The 25711-nt window shown below is 44.5% G+C and overlaps 2 protein-coding genes across 3 annotated transcripts; one reads left to right on the top strand and one right to left on the bottom strand.

The window, feature by feature from the left end:
• Positions 1-6374: 6374 nt before the first annotated feature.
• Positions 6375-7455, bottom strand: LOC131294009 (uncharacterized). Its single transcript, XM_058322057.1, has 2 exons — positions 7436-7455; positions 6375-7356 (listed from the first exon to the last, which is right to left on the bottom strand). The coding sequence occupies exons 1-2, from the start codon at positions 7453-7455 to the stop codon at positions 6375-6377; spliced, it is 1002 nt and encodes a 333-aa protein (XP_058178040.1).
• A 5323-nt stretch (positions 7456-12778) lies between these two features.
• On the top strand, positions 12779-22728 carry LOC131282040 (vigilin). Of its 2 annotated transcripts, none has more exons than XM_058311423.1 (4): positions 12779-12885; positions 14168-14248; positions 17922-20261; positions 20990-22728. In XM_058311423.1, exons 3-4 carry the CDS (start codon positions 17996-17998, stop codon positions 22618-22620), a joined length of 3897 nt encoding a protein of 1298 aa, XP_058167406.1. In that variant the 5' UTR covers positions 12779-12885; positions 14168-14248; positions 17922-17995; the 3' UTR covers positions 22621-22728. The 2 variants fall into 2 exon arrangements, with proteins under 2 accessions (XP_058167406.1, XP_058167407.1); XM_058311424.1 differs by having other exon boundaries at positions 12794-12921.
• Positions 22729-25711: the final 2983 nt, after the last annotated feature.

The raw sequence follows: 25711 nt of genomic DNA on the forward strand, positions 1-25711 counted from the left end.
AAGTGCAGCTCACTTTTATCGAATCGCTCAAGTGAACAATGGAAGCGAAATGGCTGCAAACATCGTCGCCATGATACTTTTGTGCAGCGGCAAACCTAATTCCAGTGGTACGGGTGATCGATTAAGCAGTGCTAAAGGAACAATCATGCATTGTTACCTGAGATGTAGAATTCCTTAAGATATCTGAAAACACATTTGTTGATTTGCTGGACGAAGCACTGCAGAAAAATCCCTATGCGGTTTAATACTGCTTGTTGTATTGCATATTTAGTCAGATCAATTTTAATATGAAACTAAAATGTCGAAAAAGAAGGTTAATTATCTAAATAATATTAAGATATCCAAATCTTTGTAGGGCTAAGACTTATCATTATTGTAATCAACTTAAGAGCCAGTGGACACGTGAAAATGAATGTACTATCTAAACATTTTAAAACATTTAAGACATTTAAGAACGGCAATCAAATCGTTGCTGGTTTATTCTTTTTCATTGTTCATATTAAACACTTTGTTGATAGGCGCTTGCAACCCAAAACTTGAATTTAATAATAATATTCTTGAATAATAACAAAACTTGAATTTAATAAAAAATATTGGTTTCAAACCCCCTAAACCACGGTGGGAGGTTTAGCGGAAGTTGATATTCAAAAATGACCACAATTACTGCTTGTTTTTATAAAAAAAACTGCTTCATAGAATTTTGTTCATCACTTTGCGGTTATAAAGTTTTTTTAACACCTTTTAAATGTGCTTATTAGATCCATAATTGATAACGGGCAAATTTGTCTGATACTTTTATCTAGAATGAAAGAATCAATCCAATGAATTATTTTCAAGGGTAATACATTCTATCAAATATAAACAGGCAAACCATGTTGGCATTGGTCAAATTCACTACCGCAATCCTTTGAATTTGGTGATAAGAAGCGATGGCAATCGTGTGTGCCACATGAGACGGGTTTGCAAAACGTTTGAAGCAAGTAAAAAAATTTCGACCCGTTTTATTCCAAAACATATGCTGTAATTGATCTATAAAAATAAAGCGTTCAATTACAAGCGTTGACTTAAATTTGTGTGAGAAAATATTTAAAAAATAAATTAGGCGAGAGTATTTTAAAAAATCCATAAGAAACAAAACAAATAATCACCACATTAAAGAAGAGTACAAATGGAATTTATCCATTTAATTAATTTGTTAGTTATTTTGGAAGCCTTTTGGTACGGATTTTTTTTTAAACACATGTAATACATCTTTAGTGACACTACAAATAAAGTTATTAATGTTTTAATGTTTCAACAAAAACCAAATTGATAGTGATTAGATTGTAAACAAGGCTTACATTTAAATAATACTGTGCGTGACTTAATACAAAAACTGAATGTAACACATTTAAAAAAGTAAGACAAATATTGATAGTCAGATTGAATTAAACAAAATGAAAGTTGATGTGTCACGTACATATCTTAAAAGGTTTCCTAAACCTCACAGCTAATGGTTTAGTAATGCAAATAGGTGAAAGTGGCCACCCGGCTCAAAGCCTCTATAAAACATATTTACTGCTACTACTTTAGTAATGCAGTTAGAAAATCTCTATATCTATAAAAATGGATGTTTGTATGTTCGTGATGCTAAAACTCAAAATCGGCTGGACCAATCTTGATGACGTCTTCGTATGATTTGTTCCTTTTTACCCAAGGAAGGTTTAGGAAAAAAGAGAATTTGAAAATTCCTAAAGAAAAGCCGGAAAATGAGAAAATTCGGTAAAAACGGCTTTTTCCATATAAAAAATAAAAAAAAATTTACATCTTTAACGAAAATACAAAACGGCAGAACTTATTGTAACGAAATCTTTTGCCGATTTCTTCCTTTTGGTCATTTTAAGGTTTTAGAAAAATGAAAAGTTTGAAAGTTTTAAAGAACAAGCAAAAAAATCAGAAAAGTCGAAAAAAGGCTTTTTTTTCATAAAAGTAGTGTTCAAATTAATAATTTTGAAATACGAATCTTATCTTACATGCATTACCTACATCTTGAGTGAGATGAGATCAGCAAGTATCAAATGGGACGATACGTTAACTGCAATGAAACGCTATGGAGAATATTTTCTTTTGCAATTCATGAGCGAATTTCTACTGTTGTGCATCTCGCAGTTCATTTGGAGAATGGTCAAAGAGTGTATTTCAACCTAAAAAATGCAGTACAACGAGCCGAAACACAACCAGCAACAACTTTGACGAGATTTTTACCTGCGCCAGCGATCCTTTTGCAACAACATTGGTTTATTCAGAAATGCTTCGATATTACACATGGAATGCATCGTCAAAGAAATGGTTACGTAGAAAGCGAGGCCAACCAGTAGACGGACATCCAGTTGTGTTTTCAACTAATGCATTAGGACGAATATACACAATCCACCCAAAAAACGATGATTGCTTCTATCTTCGGTTGTTGTTGGTTAATGTACGCGGTCCAACATCGTTTGAGTCATTACGTACCGTAAATCGTATCGTGTGTTCAACTTTTCGAGAAGCATGCCAGCTGTTAGAATTATTGGAACATGATAATCAGTGGAATCAAACAATGGACGATGCCATAGCTGCTTCACATGCCACTGAAGTTCGTACACTTTTCGCGTTGATCATTTCGACATGTCAGCCTTCAAATCCACACTAACTATGGGAAACGTACAAAAATGACATCGCCGAAGACATTCTACATCGCATTGGAGTAACAACAGGAGATTTTACAAATGAACGATAAGATCTACAATGAAGCATAGGCGTTAATTGAAGATTTGTGTTTGCGTATGAGTGGCAAATTATTGACAGAAATTCATATGCCAGCGCCAAATCGCCAAATCCAAGATGTATCGAATTGTGAGTGCGCATACGACATAAAGGCGTTGGAACAACAAGTTCAAAGAAATGTCCCACTTTTGAACAAGCAGCAAAACGGTGGACTATACTTCCTGGATGCGCCCGGAGGAACTGGGAAAACATTCTTAATATCCTTGATTCTGGCGGCAATACGATCTCAAAATCGTATTGCGTTGGCTCTCGCATCTACGGGAATTGCTGCAACGCTACTGGAAGGTGGAAGAACGGCACACTCCGCACTAAAATTACCGTTAAACATGCAAGTCAGTGAAACTCCTGTTTGCAACATTTCAAAGCAATCAGCTATGGCCCAAGTATTGAAAAATTGTAAACTAATTGTGTGGGATGAGTGCACAATGGCTCACAAACGGTCCCTCAAAGCTCTTGACAGAACATTACAAGATCTGCGGAACAATAATGGTCGTTTTGGTGGCGCAACGGTACTGTTAGCAAGCGATTTTAGACAAACACTTCCCGTTATTCCAAAATCAACACCGGCAGATGAAGTAAATGCATGTTTCAAATCATCGTATTTGTGGCAATACGTAAAAACCATACGATTGACTATGAATATGCGAGTGCACTTGCAACAGGATAGAAGCGCAAGAGTTTTCTCCAAAGAGCTTCTAAGAATTGGAAACGGACAGATTCCGGTTAGTATATCCAGTGGATTAATATCAATTCCGACTTCCATTTGCCAATTCACTTGAACTAAAGAGGATCTCATAACTAATGTGTATCCAAATATCACCCAAAATTGACCTTAATGACCTCAACTGGACAATTCAAAACCGAATTCCGGGAGATTTGCGATCATACAAATCAATCGACCGTGTTGAAAATGAAGACGAAGCCGTGAATTATCCAGTGGAATTTCTGAATTTTTAGGATTTGCCTGGTATGCCGCCGCATGATTTGTAATTATTATGCTTCGAAACGTTTATGCGCCGAAACTTTGTAAAGCAACACGATTGATTGTGACGCAGCTTATGAACAATATCTTAGAGGCAAGAATTTTAAAAGGGGTTTATAAAGGGACCGAATGTTTAATTCCTAGAATTCCCTTGAGATCGAACGATATGCTATTTCAGTTCAAGCGAATTCAATTTCCAGTGTATCTTGCATTTGCGATGACAATCAACAAGTCACAAGGGCAGTCGCTGGAAGTGTGTGGCTTAAATCTAGAAATGCTTTGGTTTTCTCATGGCCAGCTATATGTTGGATGTGCACGCGTTGGAAAACCGGCATCATTGTACATTTACGCACCCGAACAAATGACTAAAAATGCAGTTCATCAAGGTGCGTTACAATAAAAGCAATAATAAAATGACAATAAAATGATTTCCAATATAATGAATTCAAATTTCTTCTCTATACAGTTTTTTAAAACAAAATTTAACATATCTCACAGGTAGTCAATTTCAAATTTTAGAATATCCAGAATTACTGCATAATTATTTGACGGGGCGAAGTTCGTCGGGTCAGCTTGTCATATAATAAAGAATGACTAAGCAATTGGTTTACTACAAATAGTTCTTAACGCCTTATATTCTAATCACGATACTTTGCAACAAGCCATTCCAAACATCCTCGAGAAAGAGTCCCCCTGACAATGAAACTCCTTCCGTACTGGCATTACTCAATTACCGGAGAAAATTGATCAATTGCATCAAACTAACAGTCTTCCAAGCGACAAGAAAGAGAACCACGATGGGTAATAATGGAAAAGGAACCCGCCAGCCGGGTGTTTTAATCTCGTAGAAAACGCTCACCGGACTTCGCTAATCGAATCGCTCGGCTGTCCATTACTGCTTTTCCCCCGGGCGAATTAAGTGCAATCGACGGTTCGGTGTGTGTGTGTGTGTGTGTGTGTGTGTGTGTGTGTGTGTGTGTGTGTCGGACAAAACTCAACGCATCCTTCGTTCGTCCTACAATCCGAGACACCGATTGACCAAAGAACTCCAATCTTCTCGGGCGGAGTGAGGTGGAGAAAAGATGGATGGCACCCGGAGCAGTGGATGGAAACCATCATCATTAGTACAATCCGAGGTTTGAATACGCGAACGCTGACGCAACCTAATGAGCTTCCTTTGCGCGCATGGGGTGTATTTGGGTCATAGCGCATCGCTCGTTGGTTCTGTTTCGCAACGGAAGATGAGTTTCCACCCATTCCTAAATTGGCCAGCGATAGCTCGCTATAGTGTCACTAATCAGTTTTCCTAGCTAAAATGAACCCGATCGGTTACGATTAGCCTCACTTGACTTACGGTTGCCGGACTGAGCGAAAGGTGAGTCGACAGGTAACACCGGTTTGCTTGGCTGTTAATAGGTTTCGGTTTAGTTAGTTTCCCCTGTTAGGTGTTTAGTGTGAGCGATAGGCTGGCCAATTTATCGTGGACATTGTGAACGGACGTCTTTTTTCCCAGCATGAGCATTACTAATTAGAACGAGGAAGGTTCATTCCTAAAGGCAACACTTTACACCCACGCGTGGACACAATATCAGTGCTCGTATACGAAAGTGCTCTTCGGGGCCGAGGCAACACGTTTGTTCCATCGCGAACCACCAAGGCGTAAAGGTGCAATTTCCCTTTCGTAGCAAGTTCGGGAAAATGGAAATTCCTTGTTTGGGTCGACCACGGGTAGGAGGCACTTTGCTAATTGTGCTGTTCGCGCTCGCCCTGCACGTCCACCCGAGTGACTCGACATTCCTGTGGACACGGTTCAGTCCACCCCAGTCTCCGATCTCGGGCGATCCACCGAACGGCTGGAGACCACCGTCGCTCGTGCCCGATGCCGTACTCCCTCCGCCAACGACAACCGGACTTGCGGGTGGCTCGAAGGAACCGCACGGAAATTCACAGGATTTACTTCGACTGCCCCGTGAGTAGCGCTCAAACTCCCAACACGCCAGGTGCAAGTCTGGTCCGGTTGGAAATTGTCATGCGAAAGGACGAATTCCCCGGACGGCGCCCAGCTACGTGGAAAATCATGTCCGGCACGCTACAAAGTGGTCACACTTTTCTCCTTCGTCCGTTCACAGAGATCCTGTGCGGGTATGCTGCGAGCGGACGTTGGCCAGCCTACCCCCCGTACCTGCAGGCGGCCATCGTTGACCTCGGCCGGCACGTGTTTGCCCTCGATGATCCCGGCGTGCGTCAGTACTGCGCCAAGTACATTCGGATTATGATCGTCCGCCGACCATGCTGTGCCTATCCAGGTGAGTCGAATGTTCCCTAGAATGGTGCCCGGAACACATGGGGAAGTTACGGGAGAAATGCAGAAAGTGACTCATTCATGCTATGTTTTCATTCATTCGAATATGACAATTCAATAAACCAAAGCAAGCTGTTTGATGAACAAATGATTTTTTTATGTTTATAGACACAATATGCAACTGATGACGCTCTTATTTATGTTGCTTTCTTTATTTTCCTTCTTCTTCTTCTACTTCTTTCATACACCACCCGCATTTCCCTACGATCATACAGTTTATCCTATCTACATAATGCCGGGACGTCGCACGACAACGGAATCTTCGGTCGACACGGACGTAGTGACCGGAATTACTAGCGTCCCGAATGAGGGAGACGAAATGCCGGGCGTTGGAGGTAGCGAGGAAGATGGCGGCGAAGCAGATGGTGACGAAGAAGATGGTGAAGAAGGTGGTGAAGAAGAAGATGGTGAAAAAGGTGGTGATGAAGGTGGTGCGGAAGATGGTGAAGAAGAGGGTGAAGAAGGTGGTGAAGAAAGTAGTGAAGTAGATGGTGAAGAAGAGGGTGAAGAAAATGGTGAAGAAGAGGGTGAAGAAAATGGTGGAGAAGGAGGTGAAGAAGGTGGTGAAGAAGAAGAAGGTGGAGAAGCTGGTGAAGAAGGGGGTGAAGAAGGTGGTGAAGAAGGTGGTGAAGAAGGTGGTGAAGAAGGAGCAGAAGAAGGAGGTGAAGAAGGTGGTGAAGAAGGAGGGGAAGAAGGCGGTGAAGCAGGTGGTGAAGAAGGAGGTGAAGAAGGAGGTGAAGAAGTAGGTGAAGAAGGAGGTGAAGAAGGTGGTGAAGAAGGCGGTGAAGAAGTAGGTGAAGAAGAAGGCGAAGAAGGAGGTGAAGAAGGTGGTGAAGAAGGTGGTGAAGAAGGAGTTGAAGAAGGAGGTGAAGAAGGTGGTGAAGAAGGGGGGGAGGAAGGTGGTGAAGAAGGTGGTGAAGAAGGCGTGGAGGAAGGAGGAGAAGAAGGTGGTGAAGAAGGAGGTGAAGAAGGGGGCGAAGGAGTAGCAGGTGGTGAAGAAGGAGCAGAAGAAGGTGGTGAAGAAGGCGGGGAGGAAGGAGGGGAAGCTGCAGAGGGTGGTGAAGTAGCAGGTGGTGAAGAAGCAGGTGGTGAAGAGGCAGGGGGTGAAGAAGCAGGTGGTGAAGAAGGGGGCGCAGAGGCAGGAGATGGTGGGGAGGAAGCAGCTGAGGAACAACCGGCTGGCGAAGAAATTGTGGAATCCTCTCGGCTGATAACGGACAAAACGGAAAAGTACGGTTCACGCCGTAGGCTATCTACAAGAAAACCTCGCACTACTCGCAACCCACGCCCGGTCCTCCAGCGCCATTTTATTCCCACTACCACCTCCATCCCTTTCATTCCCCTGCGGTCCACGGCAGCTCACACAACGCCCAGCACCATTGTTGCCAATCGGCTTAATTTGAATGCAAAACGCACTAAAGAAAACGCTGCAAAGCCGGAGAAGCTAAAGAAGCGAAAAGTCGTCTCCAGAACGAGAACAAATAACTCGGGTACCAAGGGGACAGAGCAACGGAAGCAAACACAAACGCAAGGTAGACTGAAGCATAGGAAAATGACGACTACAAAAAGGTACAACATCGAAGACGATCAAACGGTGCCATTCGCGAAGGGAGACAAATCGAAACGTTTTAAGAAAACTGACAACGCAACAAAAATGGCAAACCAAACCTCTCACACAGCTTCGAAGGCGGAAAGTAGCGAGAAAATAAAGCGTCAAATCCTCAAAGGAGACAAACCACCGTCAACTACCGTTGGCCACCGGCAGGCGAAGGCTTCGAAACTAACCACTCCGGTGGTTTCAAAACCAACGATGCACAAACGGAGTGCAAAGACACTTCCCACTACCGGTCTTAGCGATCAAGTGGATGGAAATGTCACCAGTCACCTGAAGCGAATGCGAAAGCAGGAAAAACAGTCCGATAAATCAAACCAAAATCGACACAAAGCAACTAAGCACGGAGACTGACTAAAAGAGCCATCACCGTAGAATCGCGTGGTTAATAGAAGAGAAGAAGAACTTGACGCAACGGAAAACTCTTTTTCCTCACATCGATGGAGGCGCCCGGTTGCTATGATTGCTTCGTATGGCTCGTTTTGGTCAGCTTTTAAAATTAGTCCCAAATAGTGGCATATTTGAATCGTCATTCCGGGAAAACTCGTGTAAGGGTCCACAAATATTTATAAAACATGTTTGCTTTTCGTTTAATTTCCCCAGCACATGAAAACACGATGACAATTTGTTTGAGGACCCTTTTCAACGTAACGTGTAGCACGCTCAAATAAAGGAATGTGTTCAGTTTTGTTCGCTCAAATTATTCACAGATTTCCCCACCCAGTGTTTGCTTCGAAAGAATGCCCAATTTTTACGAATGCAAGGTCCATGGAGAAAACATTCGTACAAAAAATACTATCGTGATTGATCCCTACGGCACTCTAGCTCGACGGCCAAAATTCTGCCTGATTGTCAATGTTACTTCACAAACCTTTTGCCTCGACTGAATGGTGGACAAATTAGAGATAGATTTTTGTTCTCGATTGTCCATTGCATACATCGTTTAGATGCATAACGCATACAATTGAATTTAATTCAGCGACGATGTTTAATTACCATTCTTTTGTTTGGCTACTCAATGTTTAATAAACACTTCACTGTAACGTTAACAAAATTATGCTTATTTATATCACATGAAACAACCAAATACTCCATACGAAAACCATGCAGATATTTGCTGTTCTCCCCTCTAAGGTTTCTCAATGAAAACAAGGCACAATAAGGAACTGCTTGTTTACTGTCTCTCTGAAGATTCCTTTTCCCTAACAGGTATATATATTGTGTCATCTTCAAAGCCTTATTCCCTTCGGTTAACATAAAAACACTTCGTGAGAATATGGTTATTTGAAATGCGAGAAAGGCGCACTGAAAAGAAGACAAGCTCATTCCCTAACAACAGAAGCGGATCAATCCGTTCGGGGGCCCCAAGCGGTTGGATAAACGGGGCCCTCCAGACATTTCGAGTGCTCTAAATGTTTCTATACCTATGACCAAAATTGGACTCATGATTTACAACAGCTTGCAATCCTTTATACATATTTTCAGCATATAGTCTCTATGTTTTTTTATAGGTATAAATTCTACACATCTTTTCGTTATTATCCATAACTGCGTCACATATCTTATAGTAAATATTGATTCAAAGAATCTAAAATAAATAATTAAATTCAACAATATAGGTAACAAACAACAATAGGTAACTTACGTTTCCTTTCGCACAATTTATTTATTTTATGAAATCATATATTAGCTCTTCATTATCTGAAAATAATCACTTTGAATTAAGCAATCTGAACAAGCTAATAATTTTATTCATTCTGTTAATTATGATCTCCACATCCTAAACCAAACCGACCTATTGAAAACTATTCATTTTAAAAAATTTCTGCGATAAATGTCATGTTTTTCTTTTTTTTAAGTAAATGCAAATGTAGATCCCTTTTCACAGATGTTTTTTATGTGTGCTAAATCGCAATAGGATTTTTTAAATCGCCCTCAAATTATCAAATCTTTTTATCAATTTTAACAGCGATGACGAAAACAATTCAAAAGGATAACAATGCAAACTTTTACTAGTAGAACGTAAATTGATAGCATTTTAAGTCAAACGGACATTATTAGATGAGAAAGAAGATTCATGAAAACATATTATGACAAGGTTTTAGGTGAAAATTAACAACGGTTAAGCAATATCAAAGTACATCTGTAATAACTTTGATCAAATATGTATACCACTGCGAGAATAAATAAAATCGGTAGTTATTTTTGCGATCTGAGGTTTTCATCACGGGGCCCCTTTAAGCTCGGGGCCCCCGCGGCCGCTCAGTCCGCTCATAGGTACATCCGCCTCTGCCTAACAAATATATTGTATTTTATTGTAGCAAGTATTGCGAGCGCTAGCAACTGAAATGCCTCATATCTTTCATCTTCTGCTCCATGAATATGAGAAAAGACACCTGGCTGCAATTGAACAGTAAAGAAGATGTCTGTTTCTCAATTATTTCCCTATCGGTTGCTTTACTGAGAATATTCTCTGACGAAATAGTGGCAAGCCAATCTGAAAGATCCAAACAGCAACTCAAAACCCAATGAAAAAAGTTCCCAAAACTGTTTAATATTTAATTTTAACCAAATTGTAGGACACAATTGTTAATCAACTTATGCTCAAAAATTGCTCAATTAATAGTCACAACCACGAACAAACATTGCCAGAATCTTTGAAATTTTGGAATCTGCAAACCTTTCATTAATTGTAGACACTCTCACATTTCAAAATTTTACACTGCCGTTATAATTACTGGTTATTTGAATGTAAACTTATCGTCCAAGGACTACTTAGAATACGAAACCGAAAAAAAATTGTTTATGCTTGCTATCATAATTAATTTTTGTATATTTATGTATCAAATCTGACGAAACCTTCTTAGCCGTGTTCGAGAGGAAAATGCTCAGGAGGATTTTTGGCCCCGTATGTGAGGAGGGACAATAGAGGAGCCAATATAACGAAGAGCTCTACGAGCTGTACGGAGACCTCACTGTCATAAAGCGAATTAGACTTGCCAGGCTCCGGTGGGCTGATCATGTCATGAGAATGGCACCGTACGACCCAGCCCGTAAAGTCCTTTTAGGGTGTTCTCAAGGAGTTAGGAGGCGTGGTAGGCCGAATCTGCCAGTAAAGCCGGGATATGGAATTAGACCAGTGTGGCGCCGAAACCGCTCATCGATTGTAGCGCCGCTTAAGTAAGTATATTTATGTATGCCTATCATTCACAACAAATCGTACCGCCTTTATTTTTTATATTCCAACAAACCACGTGCAATCTAAATTTATTTTACAAATCTAAACCAGACCGCTGCTTTTGAAAAAGTGAAACTTTTCCAAAACATATCCTGTTTGAAATATTTCCAAATATTGGCGGGCGTTGAAAATAAATCTCTGTTTACTAGAGTTGTGTAATTCAGATTCAAATTCATGAATCTGAATGATTCTTTGCATTTTTGAGATTCGTGAATCTTGCAATGAGAGACTGATGAAGAGCGATGAGCATAAATTTAGTAGATGGACCCATTTGTTTTTGGTCGCATGTTCCACGCTAATGAAAGAATCATTGAGATTCGTGGTGGATTCATGAAAAATTCATCAAGATTCATTAAGGTTTCGAAAGGTTCATACATATTTGAAGATTCGAATCTCAAAAGATTCATGAATCCGTCTGAATGAATCTTTAGTGAAAGATTCATATGAATTAATCTCGTCAAAATTCATAAGGCACAACAGTACTGTTTACACACCATCTTTATTTGCTACAACGACAGTTCCTGGCTAGAGTCGAATAATTCATATTGTGAATAATGAGCTCGAATGAATCTTTCCTGATAAGTTGATATTTGAATGAGCGATTCATGAATCGCAAACAACGCAAAAGGAAAACCACCTTTCCTGGCTCTTGTTCAACGCCAATTAAACAATTTTCAAGATTCGTGAATCATTCCCGAATTTTTTAAACAAGATTTTGAAATGATTATCACTGTATTGTTATAATAATACCCAAAGATAAATGAATTAATCTGAATGAATCTTGGTAGAAAGATTCATGAATCAATCTAAACGGATCTTGATTTAAAGATTCATCGGAATAAATCTCGCCTCAAGATTAATAACGCCCAACTCTAGCCATGATATAATAATCGATGAAAGTGATATTTAATCGACGAACCTTTAATCTGACAGTTCGCTTGAAACCTAGTGATGGAAATGAATACGATATAATGGAACGGTTGGAATCGTAGTTCCATTTAAAAAAGGCAATATTTGGGGGATCAATCATATAGCTAAAGCCCGTTCATTCCGGATTTAGTGAGGAATTGTAACGATAAGTAACAAGGACATATAAACAGTTCTGTCCAAGTTGCCTGTAGTTCGTTCACGTTTAAAATCGAATGAAAAACCCCGGACTAATCACCGTTATCAGGAACTGGGTTCATCGATAGCCAAGGATTTGCTTGTCCTGCGGATTAAATTTTCTGAATAAAAAATCGCAATATGTCATTGCAAACCCAGATAGTAATATATTAAAAATGTAACAATAATGCTCTCCCAGTATTTTATCATGTTCTGCAAGTGTAAAGCAAGATGTTGCTACGTAATTTTGAACCGTGACGTCATCCGTCCCACAGACGTTTATGACGAGACCTGCACAGCGCAGCCATTTCTGTTCCACCGTGTCAAAAACGTCGACGAAAGCAAATCACTTCGACAGTCGCACTGAACTGGTCGGTAGGAACAGTAATTTATCGCATTATTCGCTCCTTGTGCGCCGTGTGTTTGCCTTTTGGAATCCTATTTTCGGACCAGGATCACCAAGTAGGATCTCGTCATTCTTATTTCCTCCTCACCAGCCACCGTGAAAATATAGGGCCGGTAAAAATCCGTGTCGTCGGGCGCATATCGTGTGTGTGTGTGAATGTGTAGAATTTGATTTGGTAAATGCATCCCACCGGGGGAGACTGTCTTATCCGCATAGCAGCGGGCAACCATACCAACCATGCACGGGTTCCTTCTTTCGCCCAGCATTGTCCCCAGTGTGCGGAACTAAAATCCGGTTCGGCCATCTCGACGGGCGGACGCGTCACACCGACCGGGAACACACCGTTCTGTCGCTCGATCGAATCCGGTTTTACGAAGTTAGCCATCCCCTGCGTTGCTGCGTGTGTGAAACCGTGCGTTCTAGTTCTTCGATTCCCGTCTGATCGTCCTCCTGATTGCTGCGGGGTCGTCATACCGCAGCACCATATTGCTGCTGCTTCTGGTGCTGCTGCTAGTTCAGCACCTTATCCCTTTCTCGCTTTCTCTGCTCGAGCGCTCGCCTTCTCCCTTTCTTTCTGTGCGCGTGTCACTCGCACGTCGGGAAGTCCGAATGTCGCAATTGATGGCGATCTTGATCAAGTGCGCTAGATGGAGAAATATTGTAGCTTTTTGAATGTTTTCGATAACAATCAGCTAACATTAAGGAAGGATTCTCTTGTTCCCCCGCCGGTCGGAATTTGCAATCACATGTGAAAGTGTAATTTATTGCCCATCTGAGCTGGTGCAGAGATAGTTCAAGAAAACTTCTTTCTATTGTCCTAGTTGTAACGCGAACGGGATTGGTCCATGTCTGAACGAAATACTAAGCAAATAAACTGCCACTGGTAAATATTCGCGGCCCAGGTCCTGTTTAGAATTCCCTCCCGGCGTTGTACCTTCGTAGCGAAAAACGTGGTCATTTCTCTTTCCGCCGGCTCTCTCATCTCACGCGCTCGCTCGCACGCTCATTGTTGCCGTCTGCTCACTCGCGCGAACATTCCGCCGGATACGGTTTCCGCGTATGTGTTCTAATACACCACCCTTCCGCTGGTGCCCCACCCCCCTCCCGCTTCTAGTCGTGTTACACAGTGAAAAGCCGGTCAACACGGTTGGCAGGTGGAGGAAAAAAGAGATGGCTCTTGTTTGTGTTTTGATATCCTTTCGGTGTTTGCTGTTGTTGTTGTCGTCGTTCTTCCTTCCTTGCGAAAGGATGTGAACAATCGCCACATTTGATAGCTGTCAGTATAGTACAGTCAGTCTCAGTAACCTTAGCGTTCTAGAAAAATGGAACATTAGCCCATTTTCAACAACAGCAATCCCATGCAATCGCCCCAGTTTTTGTAGTGAAAGTCACACACGGTTGTAAATGATTGAATGCACCTTCCCGAAACATTAAAACACAAACAAGCACGGTGCTGTGTACTAGTGGAGTGAAATAATTGTTTGATGAAAATTTGGATTCCCTCGACTAAGGGTTTAACTAATTATATTTCCTTCGTTTCTGTATTTTTTACGCCTTTCTACCGGTCGTCATATGGCAACCGTAATTTCCTCGTGTTTTACTGTGTGAACGCATCATTTCGTCCATCGCTCCCGCAACGCGCCATCGCCGACCTAAAGGTCAAAGCCAAGTGCATCAAACTGGAGTCTCTAACGAGAACAACCCCGCTCTAATCCCGGATCTTTGGCATACGCAGTACAGTAAGTATCTTTCTCCTTAGGTTAGAGTTTTCAGTCTGGTAAAACGTAACTACATTTCTTTCAATACGCCATTGGTGGATAACGGTGCGTGTGCTCGCTGATGCCGGTTGGGGATACCACGTTTGTAACTCGCTTAAAACTAGGGAAAACATTAAGGACAGTGAAAAAACTCCCACTCCAAACCCTCCCGGGGGAGTACAGAGGTCAGCTTCATCGCATACGGTCTTTCTCGCGCCGTGAAGTCCAAGCAGGCGCCACCTTAAGCTTTCATAAAATCGCGTGACGTTTCGCATGAAGACAATAAAGGAACCCGCTGCTGATAGCTAAAGATGGAGCGGCGTTTCTTGTGCGCTGCAGCGAAACCTAAATGACGAGAAAAAATCAAGATGTGCCCCGCAGCATAGAAGAAAAGTGTGTGCGTGTGTGTATCGATGATCATCCGCGCACAACTAACACCATAGTAATGCAGCACCGGTTGCTAGAGAGATTGTGTCCGGAGATTGTTTCACCGCCAATGCAAGTGTGCGTGCGTGTGCCGTGCGTGTGTGTGTACGTGTTGGTGCAATACTGTTGTGGCGGTATGAAATCTGCCGACGTGTGCTCTTTTCCAGGTTCGCACGAAGGAACCCTAATGTTGGCCTAATTTTCTTCAAGGTAGGCACATTCTGTGAACCTGCCGAAAGACTTCTCCGGACGATGAGCATAGTCAGCAACAGCCAAACATTGTCCGGGCAAGTCGTGTCACGGTGGTTGGTTAGGTTGTAGGTCGTCGACCGTCCTTCTGCGGTCGCGTCAACACATGCCCTCCATGACCGGCCACAACACACCCCCACACCCCCCGATTCGCCTATGCAAGTGCGGAGACGATTCTGCGTCGCAATTGTCATTTCGGCGAAGTCATCCGGCGCACAATCGTAGAACGTAGCATTTGAAAGTTGTTTGTTTTTAAGATGAAAACATCCACTGCTCATCTACGTGGTAATTCCTATGCCAATTCAATGCCAATAACGGAGTTAAAAGGGCAAAAGTACGCCACGGAACACTACGCAAAATGACACGTCGATAGGTTTGGGGTGTGCTGATAACGTGCACTGTGTGTCCGTTTTCCTTTCGTGCCGCCCCAGGGGTTGAATCAAAACATCACCTGAAACACCGTTGCTGTTGTTTGCCGATTTTCTCTTCATGCTTCCATGCGTCGTCGTTCATTTACCGTTAGGATTCCAAGCGAATGCCATGTGAAGAATGCAACATCTACAATTGGCCCTTTGGTAGATCTATGCTGTACCGCCCAATGTTTATTCTCCGACAATTTCTAGCACTGTTTGGTCATAGGAAAAGTCGAGCGAGAGAAAACATACTCAACGTTTCACGTCTGCCACGTTGACAGTGGTTTGTCTGAAGAACCCGAAAGGAGTGAGCCGTGCTCGGGAATCAACCGACGAACCATCATCTTCTTAGTTTCTAAGGCAAAAGCAGTACCTTTCCTCCGAGGGTGTGGAACACGTCCCCTCGGCAACCGATTGATAATGACCGGGCACGATTTGCTGAACAATCGTCATCGTCATCGCCATCCATCCACCCGGCACACGGGAGAGTTCGAAGCACTATCAACAAACCCGCATCGTCGTCGGGTTGCCCCGGTGGGCGCTTGCCCAGTTGCCCACCGACAACTGGACGACCGGTTGATTGGCTTGGCTCCTCCCGGCTTATCAGCATCCAGAGCCGATTGCTTAACAGTTACTCTCCATTGCCACGCACGGAGCAACAATCAATCCTGCTGTAACCCTCCACCACTGCCCTCATATGTCCCCGCTTTCCTACCCTCAAGCGTACGATGATTTTCTCGTCGGTTGTTGGTTAATGCAGTATTTTCTGTTTTCATTTGGTACACTTGCTGCTGCATTGCTATGAATAACCTTGCTCCAATGTACGTCAGGAAACATTACGCCGCGTGATACCGAATGGCGATCACTACTTATCTTCAGTGACCTCCCCGTTAAGTAATCTCTTGCGACGCAGACAATGTTGCGATGTGTACAAAATGGTGGAAGTGTATCGCAAAACAAAAAATTGATAATCCAAGCGACCACCAAAGCGATGATGAACCTTCCTTCCTTGTCGAACATCTAATAGACCGTCTCATACTCTTCAATTCAATCTCAAGAAAGGCCACCTAATCCAACCTGTTTAAACAAATTCGTAACACAAGTGCGGTTGTAGTTCTCCCGGAAAAAAATCCACACCTAGTAAGAAAGATGCTGGTTAGGTTGAGAGGAATCCAAATCCAATAGCTCTTACGTGCGTATCTCTTCTTCCTGTAATATCATGATCGTACCGTCACAAACAGCAATGTCACTTCCAAAGTAATTTCATTCCGTTTGTTGCAAGAACATGGTAATACTTTTAAGTATAAATTTAAATAAAAAATTAATTAAAGAAAATGCGATTGAAAATGGTCTACACACTTGTCGTCTGATTTGACGAAGAAATAAACGACCAGGGAAGAATGTACCATTGGAAAAGGGAAGAACGTGTTCTGAATTAAAAAAAAAATAACAGCAGCCAAATCAAAACCAACGACGAACAGAAACAGGTTGGAAACGGCGAGCGAGTGGAGGATGATAGAAAGGAACACACTTTGGAGCATGCCTTTCTGTACACCGTTCTTCTCCACTTCGTATGCTCGTTCTAAAACCAGTTCCTAGTTCATCGCCCACCGGTTTCGCCCGGGTTGACGATAAACTGCCCCTCCTCCATCTCTGTAGCCCCATCCGAAGCGGCGGAGTAACTGCATTTCTTAATGTTTTCCCTCCCAGTGGCCCACAACCCAAAGCATCGCGCAGAGCTGCTTCCGTATGCTTGTGTATGTGTATGTAAGATTGCCCTTTTCGCTCGGGTGCATACGCGAGTATGTTCTACATTCCATCTGTACTTGGAAAAACCCGCACCAACAAACCCGCGGAACGCCTAAGATGATCTGCATCTGCATGCAACCACGATCCGTTGGGTGGAATGAAAACTCTCCCTATCTCTCTCTCTCTATTTTTCTGTCTATAGAAAAGAACGCGAGCAACCCGATAACACGGATGTACGCTACGCACCATCTTTGCCCAATCTTTAGCTCACAGTATGAAGCTTGATCTTGGGCTTGTGTGTGTGTCTCAAAAAACAACCCCTCGGAACACAGACCCCATTGCATACGTAACGCACTATTTTGAACGCGAGCTCTGCGGGTCTCCGTTGTGTTTTGGGAGGAAGCAGAATATGTGACAGAATATCGTCGGCAAATAGTAATAGGCTGCCACGTGGCGTGTATCTGTAACTCGTCGGGGGATGGTCAGTCTTACACATTTTTAAGTTACTAATTCGTTTCAACGTTTCAATACAGTCGAACGTAGATTATTTGGGGCCGGATTAACCGGCTGATGGATTATCCGTGGGTCCGCAACTGATCGCGGTGTTGAATTTTATTAGCAAATTCCAGATTAATAGACATTCATTTGCATGAAAGTTCGATTATCTGGGGACCGCCCGGTACCAAACACCCTGGATAAGCGACGATCTACTGTTCTTAATATATCATCAATTCGGAGCATATACTTAATTTATCTATTATTTTCTTTTTTCCCATTTCCGGTACGTCTTCGTCGTATGGTGGTTTCGATGCGTTTAGTTGTACTGTAAAGACTTGCAACGAAATAGGACTTTTCTTTCCAAGCAGTAATAACAAGCAGGCAGGCAGTAACGATGGAGGATTCGACCACCGTAATGGGAGCAATGGAGTCCGGAAACATGACCTATGAGAACAATGTCGTTGCGCCAGGCGCCAGCTCGGCCCCGGCCCCGGCCACCACGCCCTGCTACGACGATCTGTTCCCGGCCCTTCCGGAGAGCGAGCCGCCGCGGTTCAACAATGCCCTGTCGCCGGCCGCACAGAGCATGCGCGTCGGCAGCTCGATCGTTACGCAGGTGTTTATTGTGCCGTCCGGCGAGCGCAAGTACGACTCGGACAAGTTCGGCGAGGGCGAGTCGCTGCGCACGTGCCAGGTGATCATGAAGGAAACGAACGCGCACATCGAGATCTCGAGCGGCAAGGACCAGTCGCTGACGTTCTTGGTGACCGGTAAGCTGAGCGAGGTGATGGAGGCGCGCCGCAAGATTCTGGTGCACTTCCAGACGCAGGCGAGCAAGACGATCAGCGTGCCGCGCGAGCACCACCGCTGGATCCTCGGCAAGAAGGGCGAGCGGCTGCGCGAGCTGGAGCGTACCACCGCTACTAAGATCAACGTGCCGCGCATCAGCGAGGAGTCGGACACGATCACCATCCTTGGCACGAAGGAGGGCATCGAGAAGGCGGAACACGAGATCCGCACGATGTCGGACGAGCAGTCGCGCAAGGCGTTCGAGCGGTTCGACGTACCGAAAATCTACCATCCGTTCGTGCTCGGCCCGTACAATGAGAACCTACAGAAGATGATGGAGGAAACCGGCGCCAAGATCAATATCCCGCCGCAGTCGGTGCAGAAGGACGAAATCATGATCACCGGCGAGAAGGAGGGCGTGCTGGCGGCCAAGGCGCGCATCGAGGCGATCTACAAGGAGATGGAGAAGAAGTGCACCTCGGTGGCAGTGGAGGTGTCGCGGGCGCAGCACAAGTACGTGTATGGGCCACGCGGTAGCACCATCCAGGAGATCCTGCAAATGACGGGCGTGTCGGTGGAGATGCCGCCGAGCGATTCGCCGAGTGACACGATCACGCTGCGCGGCCCGCAGGACAAGCTGGGCAACGCGCTGAGCGTTGTGTACCAGAAGGCGCACTCGATCCGCACGACCGTGTTGGAGTGCCCGCACTGGATTCACAAGTACATCATTGGACGGGAGGGCGGCCACATCAAGGAGTTCTCCGTGCAGCACCCGAACGTGCACGTCGAGTTCAGCGAGGATAAAATCAAGATCGATGGACCACCGGAGCAGGTCGAGATTGCGTCGGAGGAGCTGCAGAAGATGGTCAACGATCTGACTGGGCGGCTCACATTCGCCGAGATGTCGGTCGATCCGGTGCACTGCAAGCACATCATCGGCAAGGCGGGCTCGAACATCAACCGCATGAAGGAGGAGTACGATGTGCAGATCAACATCGACGAGAAGGACGCCAAGCCGATTCGCATCGAGGGCCCTGCCGAGGGCGTGGCCAAGGCGCAACAAGAGCTGCTGGAGAAGATCGCCAAGTGGGAGAACGAGAAGGAGGAGTCGATCATAATCGACCACCGGCTGTTCAAGACGATCATCGGTGCGAAGGGTGAATCGATCCGGGAGATCCGTGAGAAGCACAACCAAGTGCAGATCGTGTTTCCGGGCCCGAACGACAAGTCGGACATCGTGAAAATCCGTGGCCCGAAGGAGGATGTCGACCGTTGCCACAAGTACCTCACGCAGTACGTGAAGGAACTGCAGAAGAACTCGTTCGTGATGGAGGTGCCGATCTTTAAGCAGTTCCACAAGTATATCATCGGTAAGGGTGGTGCGAACATCAAAAAGATCCGCGACGAGACGCAGACCAAGATCGACCTGCCGGCCGAGGACAACGAGAACGAGGTAATCCTCATCACCGGAAAGCGCGAGAACGTCAAGGAGGCACGCGAGCGTATCCAGAAGATCCAGAACGAGATGGCGAACATCGTGACGGAGGAGTTGGTCATCCCGGCGAAGCATCACATTTCGCTGATCGGGACCGGCGGTATACTGATCAATTCGATCATGGAGGAGTGCGGCGGTGTTTCGATCAAGTTCCCCAGCTCGGACTCCAAGAGCGACAAGGTAGTGGTGCGCGGCCCGAAGGACGACGTTGAGCGCGCTAAGCAGCAGCTGCTGGAGCTATCGGGCGAGATGGAGTTGTCCTCGTACTCGGTCCAGATTCGTGCCAAGCCGCAACACCACAAATTCCTGATCGGAAAGAATGGCGCTTCCATCAAGAAGATCCGTGACAAGACGGGTGCTCGTGTGATTTTCCCAGGTAAGTACCAGGGTTTGCTTAACAAGTTTCGGTATTTACAATCGCTCTACCATTTTGAATTCGGATCGAGATAAACAAGAATAACTTTTTTCGGTAGTTAACAAGATAACAACGTTTCCTGATGATGACAAAGAGACACGAATGTGCGGTCCAGATGTCTTAAGCAAATCCTTTTTAAATGAAGTACCAATTTTCGAAATAACTACAAAACAGCTACAGTTACAGTGGAATGAGATAAAATATTTGAAAATTTTACTTTAAACTATTTCGACCACTTTCGGTTAATTTTGTACTTTTCCATCATATAAATTTTGACTCATTGTTCTGCAAACTAATTTCTTTAATTATACTTCAAAAAATTCTCATCATTTTAATGTAAATTTTTAATAAAATAACAAGTCGTGAACAAATCAGACATAATTTGAGCTTTTTTTCGTATGTTGCACTAAAACTTTCTTGCGGTACGGATGAAATCATCTGGCAGGCTGGATTTGACGCGGGCCGGACTTTTCCGAGCCCTTTTTCAAATTATAACCTTCCTAATAAGCTTAAGGTGTATTTTAAAAAGAAAATGGAGCATACCAAGTGCAAAGCTTTAACTAAAAATAATTACCAAGTAAATATGTTTTTCTGTATTTATGGCATTGTAGTTCGTGGGAACGAGTCCTATCGTATTGATCTGATTATGAAGATTACAAGATTACTTTATATTTATTTTTTCTTCTCAGGTGTCAACGATCAGGACAATGAAGTGATCACGATCATCGGCAAGAAGGAGAACGTCGAGGAGGCAAAGACCGAGCTGGAGGCGATCATCAAGAACATCGACAACATCGTCGACGACGAGATCACCGTGGATCCGAAGTACCACAAGCACTTCGTTTCCATGCGGGGCAAGGTGCTGAAGCGCATCGAGGAGGAGTGCGGCGGCATGTCGATTTCGTTCCCGCGCGAACGTGACGAGCGCAACGACCGCGTCACGCTGAAGGGCCCGAAGGACTGCATCGAGGCGGCCAAGCAGCGCATCCTCGAGATCGTCAGCGAGCTCGAGTCGATGGTGACGATCGAGTGCTACATTCCCGCCCAACACCATCGCATCGTGATGGGTCGCGGTGGCTTCAAGGTGCAGGGCATCACCTCCGAGTTCGGCGTCAACATCAAGTTCCCGGAGCGTGTTTCCGCTCAGCACATGGTTGCACCCACCGTCGACGAATGGGCCCCCACAACTGAGAATGGCGGAAGCAACGCCGGTGTTGCCGGAGTCGAGGGCGATGCTGGTGCCGCCGAGCCGGCTGCGGTGAATGGCAACGGTGAAGCGACCCCGCCGGCATCGGTGACGGCCGAACCGGTGCATCGTGCGTCGGATTTGATTCGCATCAGTGGTAACAAGGAGAAGTGTGAGGCGGCGAAGGAAGCGTTGCTGGCGCTGGTACCGGAGACGGAGGAAATCAGCGTACCGTTCGATCTGCATCGCTCGCTGATCGGTCAGAAGGGACGGGACGTGAAGGAGCTGATGAACGCGTACGATGTGCACATTGAGATGTCGCCGCAGGACAAGAAGCTCGACATCATCAAGGTGACGGGTACGAAGACGGCCATCGCCGATGCGAAGGTAGCGATTGCCGAGCGCATCAAGAAGCTCGAGGAAGATCGCAAGGATCGCGAGCTGCGCTCGTTCGAGATCAAGGTCGAGGTGGACCCGGCCTACCATCAGAAGATCATCGGCCGCCGCGGCGTGGTCATCAACAAGATTCGCGCGAACCACGGTGTGCAGATCTCCTTCCCGAAGCAGGACGATCCACAGAACAGCATCATCACGATCCAGGGCTACGAGGAGAAGGCGCTGGCAGCGCGTGACGAGATTCTCGGCATGGTTGACTCGCTTAGCTCAGTATATAAGGAGGAGATCCGGATCGACGAGCGCGTGCACCGTCGCTTCATTGGCTTCCGCGGTAAGCGGCTGCGTGAAATCAAGGAGCAGTTCGGTGTCGAGGTGAACTTCCCGCGCATGGAGGACCCGGACAAATCGCTCGTTGTGCTCGCCGGAACGCCCGATAACGTGGAAGCATGCCGCGATTACCTGCTCAATCTGGAGGAAGAGTATCTGCAGGACGTAACCGCGGCCCCGTCGGCACCGACCACCTTCTCGCAGCTGATGGAGGACTCGATGAGCAACCAGCAGCAGCACGCCAACAAGCAGGGCTTCGTCGTCAGCGGTGCACCGTGGGAGCGCAAGACCCCCAACACTCAGTCGCTCGAGGACTTCCCCGACTTCGGTGGGCTCGGTGGACCGGGTGCCGGAAATGCCGACTCGTCCTCCCAGGGACCGATCAATTCGGCCTGGAACGCCAAGCATTAGAGACGATGGCGAGTTCAGTTCAGTGTGACGCAAACGTAAGAGCAGCTTGGCTGATAATGATTTCGACCGCAAAAACACAGACAAATAAATCGAAATGAAAAGGGAACCGCGCAGCGCATGTAGTAGTAGAAGAAGAAGGGGGTGCTTTATAAATGCAATTCAGAACTTGCACGAAAATATTACAATATCTCGATCCTTAAGCGAAACTTCCCAATACACACACACGTAGGAACAACACCGGAAAGGCGCATACGATAAAGGTCCACATTATATTACCGGCCAGAGCTCAAGCGGAGGTGGTTTTTTGCAGGCATTAGAGAATGGAAGCTAGAGAAGGAGAAAGTGCGTGTTTTAGTGTGTATGTTGCGAAAGAGTCAACGTTTTTCGTGTCGATCAGTCGTCCTAGTAATGATATTCCTTGTAACACACCACCCTCGAACTGTAAACCCCTCATCCACCACAGACCCTTGGACCAGAAGCCGAGTTTCCAACTCGATTCTGATACCCTCTGCCCTATTGCCACACTCCGGAATTGACTTCCTAATCGGATCGACTCGTAACTGACGCAGCTAGGAACACAACTGAAACCTGGACAAAAGGCAAACGGGACTGAGACAGATAGTATAAGAGTGTTGCATTTTTCTGTTTTTCTTCTTTTTTTTTGACGCAAGCACTAGAGCACGACGACGACACGACCGTTGATTAATGTAAATAATGCAGGAGAGGAAAACGATGGGAAACAAGAGGGTTGAGAAGTGGATTATGTAGTTGAGAACAACCTAAATCAATCTAATAATGCTTGTTCCATTATTCGCAGTGGTCATTTTTAAGCTCAAAAGCAGTTGAAATAATCTTCGAAAGGCCGACTGCGCCATTGTTAAAACAATAGTAGAACACACACTGCTTACCACCAGGCGAAAAAGAGATGAGTAATAGAGATGTTCATGGAACGCAGAAAGTGCGAACAACTCCACTGAAACATAGAGAAGATAATGTAGAACAGAGGAGATAATGAAGATAGCGAAAAGGAAAGCATAACGAAAGGGCAAGTGGATGCAATGCGAGAGTTTATCTACTTCATACAAATAATGTTTTACTTTGGCGTACTACGAACGAGTCTTGTACGATTGTTTTTTTGTTTCTTTTCCTTTCAATCTGTTAGATTCATTCGTGGAAACTAAACAATAGTGGAACTTTTCTACCAAAACCTAGTAACCCTTGTCTTGTTGTTTGATGTATTTTTATTATTTGTTTTGTTTTGTTTTGTTCTGTTAAAACCATTTTGGAATTTCTGCATGAGTGTTTTGTGAACAATCAGGCTCCGTTGGTCACCCCAAGGAAAGATTCTAACGGTTTTTGTTTTTTTTTTTCTCTTGAACATTTGTTTACCCCCCAAGTGTAAGTCAATCATAAAAAGATACCATGGAAAACGAAGTATGCAGCGAAAACGGAAATGGACACTTGAACTGGATGAATCATCTTGGACGCAACACGGAAGGAATGGATAGTCCCCGTGTTGAACGACTTTGCTTCGCGTAAATTTGACCTTTCTCTAACGAATATGTATCGGAACATTTAGAATTTAGGCACTGATGGCGAACGAACCGCTCTCACTCTAAAAGGTGGAACCGTTCGATCGTACTGTAGTAATGTTTGATCCAAGTACAACCGTACCATTTTGTCAACTCTTTCGTTTCTTTTGGTTGTGTGCTTCGATGGGTTGTTAAAATGTCGAGCGACCGCTTATGATTTGTTTCCCTGCAAGTTACTACAAGTTTTTCGCGTGCACACATCTTCGCCTATGAAAATGTGTTCTCTGTGTCCTTCTTTCTAGTATTCTATCTTTTATTTCCCTTGTTTATTGTTACCAACACACACCCTTCCACTTTGCGTGAGTTTGAATGTCGAATGTGGACTGTGGTTTTTTCCATGCCTAAGTTTCCCATCCACCATATCGTTTCTAAAGCAAAAACCTATCGATGGGAAAACAGAAACCAGCTAAAACCCTCTTCTAAAAGCAATCAGTTGACCGTTAAAACATACCATTTAAGTAGCGTAACGAGTGTAACAAAAGTCATCCCTGCTAATTCCGGGGCCCGTTGTTGAGGAAAGCGTATACACACAGATGTGGCCACACTCCCTGCCTAGCTCAAGCCTGCAGATCGTGTGCGGCAGGATGGAAAAAGAATAGGAGAAAGTAGTTTTAAGGGCAACAGGTTCAAGGTGCGATGTCCTTCATTACACCGTTGATAATCGCAACGAATGGACACAAAACGTTTCAATTCTTAGTTCAAAATAGTGAGTCTAACTGTACGTTCAACCGACGGACGGTACGATATATCGATACTAATGCGATCGTACTAATGAATGCTATTGAAAAATGAGAAGAATGTTTCAGAGACCGATTGGGAAGAAGAGGTTAAATGAAAAAAAAAACCACATAGAAAGTTGCTCATTCGCAGAATCATTTTGCGACAAACTGCAAACCCCATGAACCGACCGTTTATTTTGAAGTCCTAGATGTCCTTTTGTAATCCTAGCGATGCAGAAGCTTTTGTTTGTACTGTGTGTTTCTTACCTCAATCAATTGTTATCGTCTTAATCTTACATCGTTTGCGGTTCTTGGAATGGGTTTTGCGTGTACCTTTTTTCAGCAAGGAAAAGAAAACACATGTAACATTTGCAATTTACCCATTTGGATATGTGAAACTAGGCGAACGGGAAACAGAGGAAACAAAAAGTGTAACAAAAGTTAGGAAAGATATATTATATATATACAAACTACACAGAAACACACACATGCGTACACATATATACATATTTTGATAATCAAATATTATTTTCAATACCATGTAATAAGGCGATGGAGGAATGCGCTGTTGGCGGATGTCGCCAGGCAACGAACATGATGAAGGAGGTCTGGCTACAAAATATTGCAGAAAAATGAAGAAATAATGAAAAGTACGCTAACACACTGGGACAACACAATATTGAAAACTTCTAAACAAGGAACGGATTGTGAACACAATAATAACGGAATAAACTAAGGGGACTAAAAGCGAACCCAGCTTCGGAAGGATGTGGCGGCTGG

This window comes from Anopheles ziemanni, chromosome 2, assembly GCF_943734765.1.
Source record: "Anopheles ziemanni chromosome 2, idAnoZiCoDA_A2_x.2, whole genome shotgun sequence".
Taxonomy (NCBI): Eukaryota; Metazoa; Arthropoda; class Insecta; order Diptera; family Culicidae; genus Anopheles; species Anopheles ziemanni.